The sequence below is a fragment of the Amblyraja radiata genome, chromosome 27 (assembly GCF_010909765.2).
Source record: "Amblyraja radiata isolate CabotCenter1 chromosome 27, sAmbRad1.1.pri, whole genome shotgun sequence".
Taxonomy (NCBI): Eukaryota; Metazoa; Chordata; class Chondrichthyes; order Rajiformes; family Rajidae; genus Amblyraja; species Amblyraja radiata.
The window spans coordinates 3267966-3284842 of record NC_045982.1 but is presented as its reverse complement, the minus strand read 5'-3'; the positions used below and the strand labels follow the sequence as shown (position 1 = coordinate 3284842).

General features: G+C 47.2%; 1 protein-coding gene across 2 annotated transcripts in view; it reads left to right on the top strand.

Annotated features, from left to right (window-relative positions):
* The window catches only part of LOC116988305 (parkin coregulated gene protein homolog), a 142894-nt gene that overhangs the window by 60518 nt on the left and 65499 nt on the right, over positions 1–16877 (top strand). For both annotated transcript variants that reach the window (XM_033044897.1, XM_033044898.1), the window contains exon 3: positions 16589–16760. In XM_033044897.1, the coding sequence (XP_032900788.1) occupies positions 16589–16760 (172 nt within the window). The remainder of the gene's footprint in view (positions 1–16588; positions 16761–16877) is intronic.

Below are 16877 nucleotides of genomic sequence, written 5' to 3'. Positions count from 1 at the left end.
GGGAGGAAACCGGAGCACCCGGAGAAAAGGTCACGCAGGTCACGGGGAGAACGTACAAACTCCGTGCAGACAAGCATCTGGAGCCGGGATCGAACCCAGGCCTCTGGCAGTGTAAGGCCACAACTCTACCGCTGAGCCACCGTTGTCACAGCTTAAGGATAAGAGGGAAATCCTTTAGGACCGAGATGAGAAAAACATTTTTCACACAGAGAGTGGTGAATCTCTGGAATTCTCTGCCACAGAAGGTAGTTGAGGCCACAGTTCATTGGCTATATTTAAGAGGGAGTTGGATGTGGCCCTTGTGGCTAAAGGGATCAGGCAAGGAGACCGAAGATCTCGGAGAAAACCCACGCAGGTCACGGGGAGAACGTGCAAACTCCGTACAGACAGCGCCCGTTATCAGGATCGAATCCGGGTCTCCGTTGCTGCATTCACTGTAAGGCAGCAACTCTACAAAAACTTACAAAATTCTTAAGGGGTTGGACAGGCTAGATGCAGGAAGATTGTTCCCGATGTTGGGGAAGTCCAGAACAAGGGGTCACGGTTTAAGGATAAGGGGGGAATCTTTTAGGACCGGATGAGAAAAACATTTTTCACACAGAGAGTGGTGAATCTGTGGAATTCTCTGCCACAGAGAGTAGTTGAGGCCACAGTTCATTGGCTATATTTAAGAGGGAGTTAGATGTGGCCCTTGTGGCTAAAGGGATCAGGGGGTATGGAGAGAAGGCAGGTACAGGATACTGAGTTGGATGATCAGCCATGATCATATTGAATGGCGGTGCAGGCTCGAAGGGCCGAATGGCCTCAACTCCTGCACCTAGTTTCTATGTATCTATGTATCTATGTAAGCGCCATTGATGTAAACTCACCAATATACCGAAATTATGATCTAGCTTTTGATAAATGAATCACCACAATTGTACTGAAATAATGGCTGTGTTTTTGTTTATAAGAGAGTATATATGTTGCTGCTTTTTCTGCCCCTCAAGTTAGCTTTGAATGATTCCATGTTATTTCTCTCATGTACACATCACACACAGCATGAGTGGGTATCTCTTTTTGAAGAACCTTGCTCATTTGATGTGTAGTTTGCTGCTTGAAGTTGTTCTCAGTGACAAACATGCGTTTTTAATCTTTGACCATCTCGGGCGGCTCTGAGACTTCAACACAATCTGTTAACTCTGCAGCGCTGGCCCTCACATGAATTATAAACCATATTCTTGCTTTTTTTTGTTGGAACTAATGTTTGAAATAGTTATCATTTCCTGAGGTGCCTTCCGTTTCAAATACATTCATGTTTTGGAAAAACATACTGATGTGGCAGTGGCCTTCAAAGTAGACCGACCTGGCTACGAAGGAACTGCCGATGCAGGTTTACGCCAAAGACGGACACAAAATGCTGGAGTAACTCAGCGGGACAGGCAGCATCTCTGGAGTGAAGGAATGGGTGACGTTTCGGGTCGAGACCATTCTTCAGAGGGCCTGATTTAAATATCCAGCAGCTGTGGAATTCTCTGCCTCAGAGGGCGGTGGAGGCAGGTTCTCTGGATGCTTTCAAGAGAGAGCTAGATAGGGCTCTCTCAGGGGATATGGGGAGAAGGCAGGAGCGGGGTACTGATTGTGGATGATCAGCCATGATCACATTGAATGGCGGTGCTGGCTCGAAGGGCCGAATGGCCTACTCCTGCACCTATTGTCTAATGTCTATTGTTATTTTTAGTTGTTATTTTTGGGGATACAGCATGGAAAGAGGCCCTTCAGCCCACGGGGTTCGAGCCGATCAGCGATTGCCCCGTACACTAGCACTAGTATCTTCCCCAGCGTAAGGGTCTCCTTCGACTGCTTAACATTTTTAGGAGTCAATGTCACCATAAACTTCTCCCGTAGACCATGGATAAGTACAGCACGGCAATATCCATGCCGGACATGAAGCCAAGCCTAACTTGTCTGATGTGCCTACACACGGTCCATGTTCATCCACTCCCTCTATATCCATGTGCTGTTCTTACGCCTCACAGTTCAGTTTAGTTTGTCTTCACCTGCACAATGTATCTTTCTCTGCCTTAAAAATATCCACTGACTTGACCTCCACATCCTCGAGTTCCACAGATTCACCAGCCATTCTTCTGAACAAGGGTCCCATCCCAAAAGATGATCTATCCATGTTCTCCAGAGATATTGTCGAACCTGCTGAGTTATTCTAGCACTCTGTGTGCTCTTGAGATCCATTTGAAACAGATTTGTATTATTAAACTGACAGTCAGAGAGTGTCCTTCCAGGTGAGGCAGAGGTTCACCTGCACCTCCTCCGACCTCATCTATTGCATCCGCTGTTCCAGGTGTCAGCTGCTCTACATCGGTGAGACCAAGCGCAGGCTTGGCGATCGCTTCGCCCAACACCTCCGCTCGGTTCACAATAACCAACCTGATCTCCCGGTGGCCCAGCACCTCAACTCCCCCTCCCATTCCGAATCCGACTTTTCTGTCCTGGGCCTCCTCCATGGCCAGAGTGAGTCCCACCGCAAATTGGAGGAGCAGCACCTCATATTTCGCTTGGGTAGTTTACACCCCAGCGGTATGAACATTGACTTCTCCAATTTCAGGTAGTCCTTGCTTTCTCCCTCCTTCCCCTCCCCTTCCCAGTTCTCCCACAGCCTATTGTCTCCGCCTCTTCCTTTCTTTCCCCACCCCCCCCCCCCCCCCGACATCAGTCTGAAGAAGGGTCTCTACCTGAAACGTCGCCTATTCCTTCTCTCCATAGATGCTGCCTCACCCGCTGAGTTTCTCCGGCATTTTTGTCTACTTTTGATTTTTCCAGCATCTGCAGTTCTTTCTTAAACATGCCGAGAATTTTATGCTCACTTCCTTACACTTCTGATATATAACATGGGTTGGAAAAGCCGTCAACATACTTGGTGGCGGATTCATGGTGATTTTATTTGGTTTATACTTCTCCCAAACTTATAAATGTGTCTTTTTGATATATGATGTTGCAGTTGATATTCATCATTTGAAAACCAAATTTACGACTTTGCTTCATTTAGTGACAATAATAATTCTTCCCCAGTGTGTTATGCCTAATCTGTCGTTAATGTCAACTCTCAGCAGCCGCTTAATGTCATTTGTGGCACCACATCATATCGCTGTGTCTGTGGGAGGAAGTTGTGGGCTCAAAAGCTGGGCACATATATTGAAGAGACAGTTAGATTTAGCTCTTAGGGCTAACGGAAGGAATCAAGGGGTATGGGGAGAAAGCAGGAACAGGGCACGCAACAAAAAGCTTTTCACTGTAGCTCGGTACACGTGACAATAAACTATACGATACAGACTTGGAAAGGTGACAAATATTAGTGGTCATTTCACTTTCATTTATTTTACGCTCCAAGTCAGTCTCCGATATTTACAGCTACGCGCAGTGCCGCTGATCAGCTAAAGTACTGCTGGATATTGGCAGCTTTTAATACAAAGAGTAACTCAAACTAATTACAAAGTGAAAGAATGATTCCTCTCAAGGTGCAGGCACTCGGGGTGATTACATTAAACTGCGTAAAGGCTGTGATTGGGTTGTTGTTGAAGAATGCCTTTATTGGTTCAGTCTAGTTTATTGTCACGTGTACCGAGCTACAGTGAAAAGCTTTTGTTGCGCGCTAACCAGTCAGCAGAAGGACCATACATGAATACAATCGACAGTGTACAGATAGCTCTGACTTTAGGCAGCACGGTGGCGCAGCGGTAGAGTTGCTGCCTTACAGCGGCAGAGGTCCGGGTATGATCCTGACTGTGGGTGCTGTCTGTGCGGAGTTTGTACGTTCTACCCGTGACCTGCGTGGATTTTTCTCTGGGTGCTCCGGTTTCCTCCCACACTTCAAAGACGTACAGGTTTCTGGTATAAACATAGAAACATAGAAAATAGGTGCAGGAGTAGGCCATTCGGCCCTTCGAGCCTGCACCGCCATTCGATATGATCATGGCTGATCATCCAACTCAGTATCCTGTACCTGCCTTCTCTCCATACCCCCTGATCCCTTTAGCCACAAGGGCCACATCTAACTCCCTCTTAAATATAGCCAATGAACTGGCCTCAACTACCTTCTGTGGCAGAGAGTTCCAGAGATTCACCACTCTCTGTGTGAAAAAGAAGGGTCTCGACCCAAAACGTCACCCATTCCTACTCTCCAGAGATGCTGCCCGTCCCGCTGAGTTACTCCAGCATTTTGAGTCTACCTTCGATTTAAACCAGCATCTACAGTTCTTTCTTACACAGTAGGTTAGTTAGCTTGGTATAATTTGTAAATTGTCCCTTGTGTGTGTAGGATAATGTCAGTGTGCGGGGATCGCTGGTCGGCACGGACCTGGTGGGCTGAAGGGCCTGTTTCCGCGCTACACCTTCAAACTAAACTAAACTTTCGACTTTAGAGATGCAGCGTGGAAATGGGCCCTTCGGCCCATCGAGTCCATGCAGACCAGTGGTCTATCACCCTGTACATTGTGTGTCTATCTTTGGTATAGGCTTTGGGGAGTCTTGAAGGTTACTGACTGCCATCTCCACAAGGCTAATCAAGTCTCAGCAACAGGTGGCAACCTTTCCGGTTTCACTGAATCTCATGTGAGATCTTTCTTGGTCACATTCAAAGCTGTTGGGTTGGTTTACGAGCGACTGGACTTGCCAAGCTCACAGATATCGACAGGCAGGGTAAGTGATCTGCAGTCGTGTGTCTTCCTGTGACAAATCTGGCAAGTGCCTCACCGTGCAGTCATTTGATGGCCTCACCAGCAAACCCTGTCACTGGAAAATAAAAGATGTTGGAGTCTGTGAAAATGCAGTTTCCTGAGCAGGTCTGAGCGGTAATAATCGCCTTGTTGTATTTGCAGGGTCTTTGAATGATAATGGGTGATCGGTGGGTCGGTAGTTGAGACATTCCGTCAAACAAGTTCAGTCACTTTCATTCGACATGTGCTATTGAATTGAAAATGACTGTGTAACGGCAATGTCCTGCCTAGATTCAGATTGCCATGTGTGTGTGTGTGTGTGTGTGCGTGCGTGTTGTGTGTGCTTGCGTACGTGCGTGTGTGCGTGTGCGCGTGCGCGTGTGCGTGTGTGTGTGCGCGTGCGTGTGTGTGTGTGTGCGTGCGTGTGTGTGTGTGTGTGTGTGTGCGTGCGTGCGTGTGTGTGCGCGTGTTTGTGTGCGTGCGTGCGCGTGTGTGTGTGCGCGCATGTGTGTATGTGTGCGTGTGTGTGTGCGCGCGTGTGTGTGTGCATGCGCGTGTGTGTGTGCATGTGCGCGCGTGTGCGTGTGTGTGTGTGCATGCGCGTTTGTGTGTGTGTGTGTGTGTGCGTGTGTGTGTGTGTGCGTGCGTGTGCGTGTGTGCATGCGTGCGCGTGTGTGTGTATGTGTGTGTGTGCGTGTGTGCGCGCGCGTGTGTGTGCGTGCGTGTGTGCATGTGTGCGTGTGTGCGCGCGCGTGTGTGTGCATGTGTGTGTGCGTGCGTGTGTGCGTGTGTGCATGTGTGCGCGCGTGTGTGTTTGTGTGTGTGTGTGCATGTGTGCGTGCGTGTGTGCATGTGTGCGTGCGTGTGTGCATGTGTGCGCGTGCGTGTGTGCGTGTGTGCATGTGTGCGTGCGTGTGTGCGTGTGTGCGTGTGTGCATGTGTGCGTGCGTGTGTGCATGTGTGCGTGCGTGTGTGCATGTGTGCGTGCGTGTGTGCATGTGTGCGTGTGTGCGCGCGTGTGTGCATGTGTACACGTGTGTGCATGTGTACACGTGTGTGCGCGCGCGTGTGTGTTTGTGTGTGCGTGCGTGCGTGTGTGCGCGCGTGTGTGTGTCCCTTGCCTCCTTTGTTGGAAGGACAGATGACACATTAGACGGGTGCATTCTGATGCTCAGGCTAAAGTGCGAAACGCAGCACAAATAAAAAGAATAAAATATGCGGCAGTTCTGATTTGTGACCCCGGGCAATTAATTCTGTATTCCTGCTAATTTAATAAGACTGAGGCAGCATTTTAGTTTACACAGACCTGTCAGAACGATACAAGTACGCTGTGTGCATGACACTAATTGTTCAGACAGCCTATGCACTGATACGTGATTATGGATCACATGGGAGATGTGGGTCAGTGATAGTACAATACACTTCATTGTCTTTCCTTCTCAACGTCAGTAAGCTGCTGCGACACCCTTGTGCTTTCTTCAGCCACGTAACAAGAAGATGGATCGGGCTATTTTTGTAGGATGTTTACAGCAAAGTTTAGTTTAGAGACACGGCGAGGAAACAGGCCCTTCGGTCCACCACGTCCGTGCCGACCAGCGATCCCCGCACGCTTACGCTATCCTACACACACTGGGGCCAATTTACATTTATACCAAAGCCAATTAACCTACAAACCTGCACGTCTTTGGAATGTGGGAGGAAACCGAAGATCTTGGAGAAAACCCACGCAGGTCACGGGGATGAAAACACGCAAACTCCGTACAGACAGCACCCGTGGTCAGGATGGAACCCGGGTCTCTGGCGCTGTGAGGCAGCAACTCTACCGCTGCGCCACCGTGCCGCCCCAAGTCCACTGACGGACTTCTTCTGCACGGCACAATAAGTCAGTGTCACTGAAATCCTATTCCTCATCTCACTAGTTTCCATAGGAAGAAGAAATCTGGATAGGACAGGTTTGGAGGGATATGGACCAAACGCGGTAGGTGGGACTAGTGTAGCTGGGACATGTTGGTCGGTGTGGGAAAGTTCAGCCAAAGGGCCTGTTTCCACGCTGTATCACTCTATGACTTGCAACACATGGAAAGAGTCAGGGATTTCACCGTGGCAGTATCGAGCTTTAACCCAGGAAGACTTCCAGTGAATATCTCATGAGATATTTATACCTTTGTATATTGAGAGTATGATTCATTGCAGCCTGTTTTATTTAAAAACCCACAGCACAGGAAAGGTAAAGAGATGAAGAGGCTTCGGAGAAAGAGTGGCAAAGCCTGGGGCCTAGCTGACTAAAGTGAGACCATTTGTGGTTGAACAAATTAAAAAATGACCTCCCTGTCCTGGGCCTCCTCCACTGTCAGGGTGAGGCCCAGCGCAAATTGGAGGAACAGCACCTCATATTTTGTTTAAGCTGGAAAATCGAAGGTAGACAAAAGTTCTGGAGAAACTCAGCGGGTGCAGCAGCATCTATGGAGGGAAGGAAATAGGCAACGTTTCGGGTCGAAACCCTTCCGGGTTTCGGCCCGAAACGTTTCCTATTTCCTTCCTGAAGGGTTTCGGCCCGAAACGTTGCCTATTTCCTTCGCTCCATAGATGCTGCTGCCTTCGATTTTCCAGCATCTGCAGTTGTACGTCTTTGGAGTGTGGGAGGAAAGCGGAGCACTTAAAGATAACCCAACGTTTCAGGCCAAAACCCTTCTTCAGACTGATGTAGGGTGGTGGGGGGGGGGGGGGGAAGAAAGGAAAAAGGATGAGGAGGAGCCCGTGGGCTGAGGGAGAGCTGAGAAGGGGAGGAGACATCCAGGATCTTCGCACCTCATATTTCGCTTGGGCAGCCTACACCCCAGCGGTATGAACATTGGCTTCTCTAATGAGTGGCGCAGCGGTAGAGTTGCTGCCTCACAGCGCCAGAGACCCGGATTTGATCCTGACTGCGGGTGCTGTCTGTACGGAGTTTGCACGTTCTCCCCGTGACCTGCGTAGGTTTTCTCCGAGTGCTCCGGTATCCTCGTACATTCCAAAGACGTGCAGGAATAAGTGTAAATTGTCTCCAGTGTGTGGAGGATAATGTATGTGCTGGGATCACTGGTTGGCGAAGATTCGGTGGGCCGAAGGGCCTGTTTCCGTGCTGTATCTCTAGGGTGGGGGGGGGGGGGGGGAGGGAGGGGGATGGAGAGTGAGGGAGTGCCGGGGTTACTTGAAGTTCGAGAAATCAAAATTCATTACACTGGGTTGAAGGCTGCCCAAGCAGCATCACTCGATAGAAGGAATGCGTGACGTTTCGGGTCGAGACCCTTCTTCAGAACCTTCCCTACTATCAATGCGCCTGAACAGAATGATCAAAAGCATTCTGTAAAGTTACTGCCTATGACACTCGGACTGAACCCTTGCTGTAATGGAGCACACTACAATGGGAATACTAACCGCAACATTTTTCTCCGGGGCTGTAAGCAATAATCTTGGCATAAATAAAACACTCGATGAAGACAAATGCGATCTGATTTGCAGCTGATTTGTGCCACTGATCATAATTCAATGCTGCCTGTGTTATGTGACTCATCAGACCAACTCACTTGTGGAGTGGAAGTCACCCTGCATCTTTCATTTAACTAGTCCTTTGGAGAAGTTGAAGGCATTTTAAAGTTTCAATTCAGTCTAGTTTAGCTTGGAGATACAGCGCGTAAATAGGCCCTTCGGCCCACCGAGTGCGCACTGACCAGCGATCCCCGCACACGAACACTGTCCTACACACACACACACACACACACACACACACACACACACACACACACACACACACACACACACACACACACACACACACACAAACACTATCCTACACACACAGACACACACACACACACACACACACACACACACACACACGGGATAATTTACATTTATACCAAGCCAATGAACCTACAAACCTGTACGTCTTTGGAGTGTGGAAGGAGACCGAAGATCTCGGAGAAAACCCACGCAGGTCACGGGGAGAACGTACAAACTCCGTACAGGCAGCACCCGTAATCAGGATCGAACCCGGGTCCCCGGCGCTGCATTCGCTGTAAGGCAGCAACTCTACCGCTGGGCCACCGTGGCCACTCTGGAGACAAGGAATGGGTGACATTGAATATTGATTTCTCTATCTTCAAGTAACCCCGGCATTCCCTCTCTCTCCATCCCTCCCCCACCCAAGTCGCACCAGCTTCTCGTTCCCACCCAACATACAGCGAACAAGGGCCTGTTTCCTTTATCATCGTAACTTTTTTGCACCTTTCATTCTTTTGTTCAAAATCTCTCTACATCATCGTCTATATCTCTCGTTTCCCTCTCCCCTGACTCCCAGTCTGAAGAAGGGTCTCGACCCGAAACGTCGCCCATTCCTTATCTCCAGAGATGCTGCCTGTCCCGCTGAGTTACTCCAGCATTTTGTGTCTGTCCACAGAAAGGGATTAGTTGCTTCTGTAGATTTTTTAAGGTCCATGAAATGCTGCTTTCTGCTTCCATCGGCAATTAGCATGAAATCAATACACATTATTGGTGTGTAGTTACAGACTTAATGTTATGAAAGATTTAAGGTTGTTTCCTTGGATGTCGCAATTAGAATTCATTTCAAAAGTATGCAATACTTGAATAACATGGATCTGCAGGCTGTGCAAAGATTTATAATCTATTTTCTATTTTAATGACTTTTTCCAACCATTAAACGAGGGAAGTCCTGATTTAAAAGGTCCCACAGTAGCTCGATGAACCGATGGAGACAAGAACTAGAGGGATTTCTGAGATGGAGAAACTGGATTCATTTAATAATACATTTATCACGTTTGTTCTTGCCAGTTCTTGTTGCAAAAAAAACTCTGGCTTGTAAACTATTTCCAAAAAGCAGCAACCCTAATTTTGAATTCATAGTTCTATCACATTCTTGGATGCATTCACATGCATTTCCTCTACCTGCTAAATTTTTGTAAGGTGTCCTTGAGACTCTTGAAAGGCGCCCATAAATAAAATGTATTATTATTATTCACTTGTATTCCAATATCAGGAATGAAGGCTCAGGTTTATGTTTGTTACAGTCGCTCCTCCAGACTCAGGGATAGTTTCTTCCTGGCTGTTATCAGGCAACTGAATCTTCCTACCACAACCAGAGATCAGTGCTGAACTACTTTAGTTTAGTTTAGAGATACAGCGCGGAAACAGGCCCTTCGGCCCCCGCACATTAACACTATCCCACACGCACTAGGGACATTTTACACATACACCAAGACAATTAACCTACAAACCTGTACGTCTTTGGAGTGTGGGAGGAAACCGAAGATCTCGGATAAAACCCACGCGGTCACGGGGAGCACGTGCAAACTCCGTACAGACAGCACTCGTAGTCGGGATCAAATCTGCATCTCTGGTGCTGAAAGCACTGGCAGGCAGCAACTCTACCGCTGCACCAGCGTGCCGCCCTGAATTACCACCATCGATGCTCTCCCATCTCTTGCCACTAAAAGGAATGGGTCAGGTTTATACCATCAGGTTTGCAATGAGTTTGGATCAATAACAGAATGTTATCCCACTGAGAGTAGGGAAGATTCAAACAAGGGGACATGACTTGAGAATTAAGGGACTGAAGTTTAGGGGTAACATGAGGGGGAACTTCTTTACTCAGAGAGTGGTGGCTCTGTGGAATGAGCTTCCAGTGAAGGTGGTGGAGGCAGGTTCGTTTTTATCATTTAAAAATAAATTGGATAGTTATATGGATGGGAAAGGAATGGAGGGTTATGGTCTGAGCGCAGGTATATGGGACTAGGGGAGATTATGTGTTCGGCACGGACTAGAAGGGTCGAGATGGCCTGTTTCCGTGCTATAATTGTTATATGGTTATATGGTTATGTTGCCTGCAAAACTCTGATAGATTTAACTTGCGATAGGAATGGTAATGCATTCAAGATAGGTTGGAGATGCCGGAGCTGTTGCTTTGAACTTCTGCTCTCACTGAAATCCCCCCTCATTGTCCCTCCTACTTGTAACCCAGCATTGATTTTTTTCTTTTGCGTTTGATTTCAGTTTTGTCTCCTGGCCTCCCTTGTGAAGAGGTGGGATCAGTTCAGATGCTGCAGACTTTGATGAGTTGTAAATATGGTGAAAAGGATGCTGGCGTGAATAGTTATACTTTGCTTGTGAAGGTGAAATTCTCCCTCAAGTGCCCGGTCAACCTTGTTAAAGAAAGATGTCTAAAGAAGGGTCTCGACCCGAAACGTCACCCACTCCTTCTCTCCAAAGATGCTGCCTGTCCCGCTGAGTTGCTCCAGCATTTTGTGTCTATCCTTGTTTAGCAAGAGAGAGCTAGATAGGGCTAAATAGCGGAGTCAGGGGATATGGGGAGAAGGGGTACTGATTGGGGATGATCAGCCATGATCACATTGAATGGCGGTGCTGGCTCGAAGGGCCGAATGGCCTACTCCTGCACCTATTGTCTATTATCTATTGAAAGCCCTATTACTCTTTCAAAACTAGGTTGGTTGGGAACTTGGGAGAGAGGATTTGAGGCTTGCAGGGGAAGAGTACGGTGGCGCAGCGGTAGAGTTGCTGCCTTACTGCACCAGAGGCCCGGGTTCGATCCTGACCGCGGCTGCTGTCTGTGTGGAGTTTGTACGTTCTCCCCGTGACCTGCGTGGGTTTCCTCCGGGTGCTCCGGTTTCCTCCCACACTCCGAAGACCGACAAGTTTGTCGGTTAATTGTATTAATTTATATAATTGTAAATAGTCCCTGGTGTGTGCAGGATAGTGTTGGTGCGCGGGGATCGCTGGTCGGCGTGGACACAGTGGGCCAAAGGGCCTGTTTCCACACTGTATCTCTAGACTAGACCTGGAGTATTGTGTGCAGTTTTGCTCCCCTAATTTGAGGAAGGACGTTCTTGCTATTGAGGGAGTGCAGCGTAGGTTTACAAGGTTAATTCCCGGGATGGCGGGACTGTCATATGCTGAGAGAATGGAGCAGCTGGGCTTGTACACTCTGGAGTTTAGAAGGATGAGAGGGCATCTCATTGAAACATATAAGATCGTTAAGGGCTTGGACACGCTAGAGGCAGGAAACATGTTCCCGATGTTGGGGGGGGGTCCAGAACCAGGGGCCACAGTTTAAGAATAAGGAGTAAGCCATTTAGAACGGAAACGAGGAAACACTTTTTCTCACAGAGAGTGGTGAGTCTGTGGAATTCTCTGCCTCAGAGGGCAGTGGAGGCGGGTTCTCTGGATGCTTTCAAGAGAGAGCTAGATAGGGCTTAAAATAGCAGAGTCAGGGGATATCGGGAGAAGGCAGGAACAGGGTACTGATTGTGGATGATCAGCCATGATCACATTGAATGGCGGTGCTGGCTCGAAGGGCCGTATGGCCTACTCCTGCACCTATTGTCTATTGTCTATTGACTAAACTAAACTATACTGAATGATTTAAGAGCAGATTTAGTCAGCTGCAGGTCTGAAGTACAAAGACATACACATGGAAACCATATGTGTTATCATTAAAATCTCCGGTTAGAGTAAATGACTACAACGAGCCTGTAGACGTGATGTCCTACATTATAAAAGGCACGAGTCAAGTAGCTATCGCAATGATGAGTATAGAGAGTCAGTTTGCAGAATCTACATCTCATTATAAAATGTGAATACAAAATGTATTTCTTCATTTCACAATTTAACGGTCTTTCCGCAAATCCTTGAGAACTCTGCCCTGAAAGATAAAGGCCCAGCTGTCTGGATGTCTGGAGAGAAGGAATGGGTGATGTTTAGGGTCGAGACACTTCTTCAGGGAGAGGGAGATTAGAGATGGAAAGGTAAGGTGTGATATTTTTAAAGCGGAGATTGACAGGTTCTTGATTATTATGGGTGTCAGGGGTTATGGGGAGAAGGCAGGAGGATGAGGTTGAGGGGGAGTGACAGACCTTAAAGGGCCCGTCCCACTTTCACGACATAATTCACGACCATTTTTACTCGAGGACATTTTACGCCCCGACCTACTTGATGCCACGAGTGCCTACGACTAGCATCACGACCTGCCTATGACCTACCTACGACCTACCTACGACCTCCTAGGACCTACCTACGACCTCCTACGACCTCGTGATGACCATGCTGCGAGTATGAGTCAAGGGCAAACTCGGCAGAGGTCGTGAATAGTAGGACAGGCCTTTTACCGTATGATGTTATTTTCTAAAGACTATGACTGCAGTGATAAACAAAGTTTAAAATGAAGTCCACAGAGATGGAAGACCACAGAGGGGCCACAGTTTAAGAATAAGGGGTAAGCCATTTAGAACGGAGACGAGGAAACACTTTTTCTCACAGAGAGTGGTGAGTCTGTGGAATTCTCTGCCTCATTGGGCGGTGGAGGCCGATTCTCTGGATGCTTTCAACAGAGAGCTAGATAGGGCTCTTAAAAATAGCGGAGTGGGGGGATATGGGGAGAAGGCAGGAACTGGGTACTGATTGGGGATGATCAGCCATGATCACATTGAATGGCGGTGCTGGCTCGAAGGGCAAAATGGCCTCCTCCTGCACCTATTGTCTATTGATTTCATGATTTGTTGCAATGTGGTGTCATGATGATCAGCGGGTAGATTATAGGACATTCCTAAAGGCCTGTATTATACACACCGCTGCTAACCTCGGACTCAAAACGGAGACTGAGAAATGGAGTGTACATGATCCTATGCGGTAATTGTAAAATGAAATGCTTATCTTTGAGTTTCCTTGCATGTCATTATCAAACTACCCCCCTGCTTGAACACATTTGTATTGTCAGCAGCGAGTATTTCTGTAAAATTGGCTTTTGAATTTCACCACAATTTGCTGATCAGGACAATGGGTTGCCATAAGAAGGAAGATATTATATGAAATTATATATTCCTGAAAGACAGCGCTTGGCTCTGTTTGATATCCTTAGAACCCTATGCTGCACAGAGGGCTTTTTAACAAATGGGTCGCTGTGAAAATGTGCCTGATGTGAAGCAAAAAAATCTCATTTTTACAAAATATATGTCAATATTGCTGATAAGTGTGATCTGATTTCTGTCGTAATAATGTTCACAGTCAGAATACTAAACGACCTTCACATTTATAATGTAATGGGCCTGTCCCACTGTACGAGTTTACCCAAGAGCTCTCCCGAGTTTGAAAAAAAAAATGAACCTCGTGGTAAGTACATAGAATGTACGTAGCGGGTACTCCGGAGCTCGGGGACGTCTCTCAGCGGCTCGTAACGCTAACGGCAGGTACTCGGGAAACGCGGTCAGCTCGGGAAGATTTTTCAACATATTGAAAAATGTCCACGAGAGCCCCGATTACCTACGAGCGGCTATTACCGTAATTCTCCGAGTTCGAATCAGGGGAAACTTGGGAGAACTCTTGAATTACCTCGTACAGTGGGACAGGCCCTTTAGTCATCTCTAACAAAGTCACTTGTAATTTGATGTGCCATGGAGAACAAATACCTTGCGCTCAAAACTGCCTCGAGAGTTTAGTTTAGTTTAGTTTAGTTTAGTTCGGAGATACAGTGTGGAAACAGGCCCTTCGGCCCACCGAGTCCGCGCCGACCAGCGATCCCCACACACTAACACTATCCTACGCACACACATGGGACAATTTACAACTTTACCAAGCCAGTTAACCTACAAACCCGCACGTCTTTGGAGTGAGGGAGGAAACCGGAGCTCCTGGAGAAAACCCACACAAGTCACGGGGAGAACGTGCAAACTCCATACAGACAGCACCCGTAGTCGGGATCGAACCCGGGTCTCTGGTGCTGTGTGGCAGCAACTCTACCGCTGGGCCACCGTGCTGCCCTTTGTATCGCCCAGGTGAGACCACACCTGGAGTATTGTGTGCAGTTTTGGTCTCCTAATTTGAGGAAGGACATTCTTGCTCTTGAGGGAGTGCAGCATAGGTTCGCCAGGTTAATTCCCAGTGTAGCGGAACTAACATATGATGAAAGAATAATAATAATAATAATAAATTTTATTTATGGGCGCCTTTCAAGAGTCTCAAGGACACCTTACAAAAATTGAGCATGTAGAGGAAAAACATGTAAGGGGAATGAAATAAATAGTAGAGACATGACTAGTACACAAAGTAAAGACAGAATTCAATACAAAACACAGTATGAGGCAATTAATGCACAGATGAAAAGGGAGGGGGACGTGGGGCTAAGGACAGGCAGAGGTGAAGAGATGGGTCTTGAGGCGGGACTGGAAGATGGTGAGGGACACGGAATTGCGGATCAGTTGGGGGAGGGAGTTCCAGAGCCTGGGAGCTGCCCTGGAGAAGGCTCTGTCCCCATAACTGCGGAGGTTGGACTTGTGGATGGAGAGGAGACCGGCTGATGTGGATCTGAGGGACCGTGAGGGTTGGTAGGGGGAGAGGAGGTCAGTGAGATATGGGGGGGCCAGATGGTGGAGGGCTTTGTAGGTGAGGACCAGGATTTTGTAGGTGATCCGGTGGGAGATGGGAAGCCAGTGAAGTTGTTTGAGGACTGGAGTGATGTGATGCCAGGATTTGGTGTGGGTGATGAGTCGGGCGGCTGCGTTCTGGACCAGTTGGAGTCGGTGAATGGGTCGACTGGGCTTGTACTCACTAACATTTAGAAGGATGAGAGGGTATCTTATAGAAACATATAAAATTCTTAAAGGATCGGACAGGCTAGATGCAGGAAAAATGTTCCCGATGTTGGGGGAGTCCAGAACCAGGGGTCACAGTTTAAGAATAAGGGGTCGGCCATTCAGGACTGAGATGAGGAAAAACCTTTTCACCCAGAGAATTGTGAATCTGTGGAATTCTCTGCCACAGAGGGCAGTGGAGGCCAATTCATTGTATATTTTCAAGAGAGAGTTAGATTTATCTCTTATGCCTAAAGGAATCAAGGGATATTGGGAAAAAGCAGGAACGGGATATTGATTTTGGATGATCAACCACGATCAGATTGAATGGCAATGCTGGCTCGAAGGGCCGAATGGTCTACTCCTGCACCTATGTTTCTATGTTTCTATACTAGCTGAATTAATATACAACTGACTGAAGGAGTGAGGTGGGGGGAAGATCAAAAGACCTGGCAATGGGCGGATCGCCATGAGGGGGAGTGGTGGGGGGGAGAACTAAGGAGGAGCTGGCGTGGGATACGAGGGTCTTGATCCGAAACAACACCCATTCCTTCTCTCCATAGATGCTGCCTGTCCCACTGAGTTACTCCAGCATTTTGTGTCTATCATTGGTTTAAACCAGCATCTGCAGTTCCTTCCTACGTGCTTTGTAACTTTGTTGGTGCCCTTTAGTTGGCAGATTTTTGTATACCTTGGGTAAGCAACACACAGAATGTCACTGTGTCTTGTCACATGTGACAATAAAGTATTCATTCATTCACTCATTCATTCATTCATTCATTCATTCATTCATTCATTCATTCATTCATTCATTCATTCATTCACTCATTCATTCATTCATTCACTCATTCATTCATTCATTCATTCACTCATTCACTCATTCATTCATTCACTCATTCACTCATTCATTAATTCATTCATTCACTCATTCACTCATTCACTCATTCATTCATTCATTCATTCATTCATTCATTCATTCATTCATTCATTCATTCATTCATTCATTCACTCATTCATTCATTCATTCATTCACTCATTCATTCATTCATTCATTCATTCATTCATTCGTTCATTCATTCACTCATTCACTCATTCGTTCATTCATTCATTCATTCATTCATTCATTCACTCATTCACTCATTCATTCATTCATTCATTCATTCATTCATTCATTCATTCATTCACTCACTCACTCACTCACTCATTCATTCATTCATTCATTCATTGCTAACCTCTCTTTTGCAGGTTGAGATTGAACAGTTGGACTACCACCACTACCTGCCCCTGTTCTTTGACGGCCTTTGTGAGACCCTACACCCATACGAGTTCTTTGCCAGACAAGGTGTGCATGACATGCTGGAGCACGGGGGGCCGAAGATCCTGCCGGTCATCCCGCAACTCATCATCCCCATAAAAAGTAAGAAGCCAAACACTCTTTCGTTATGGAGCTTAGTTTAATTTATTTTAATTTAATTTAGTGTATTTTAATGCAGTTTAGTGTAGATTAGTGTTTAGTTTCATTTGCTTCTCATTA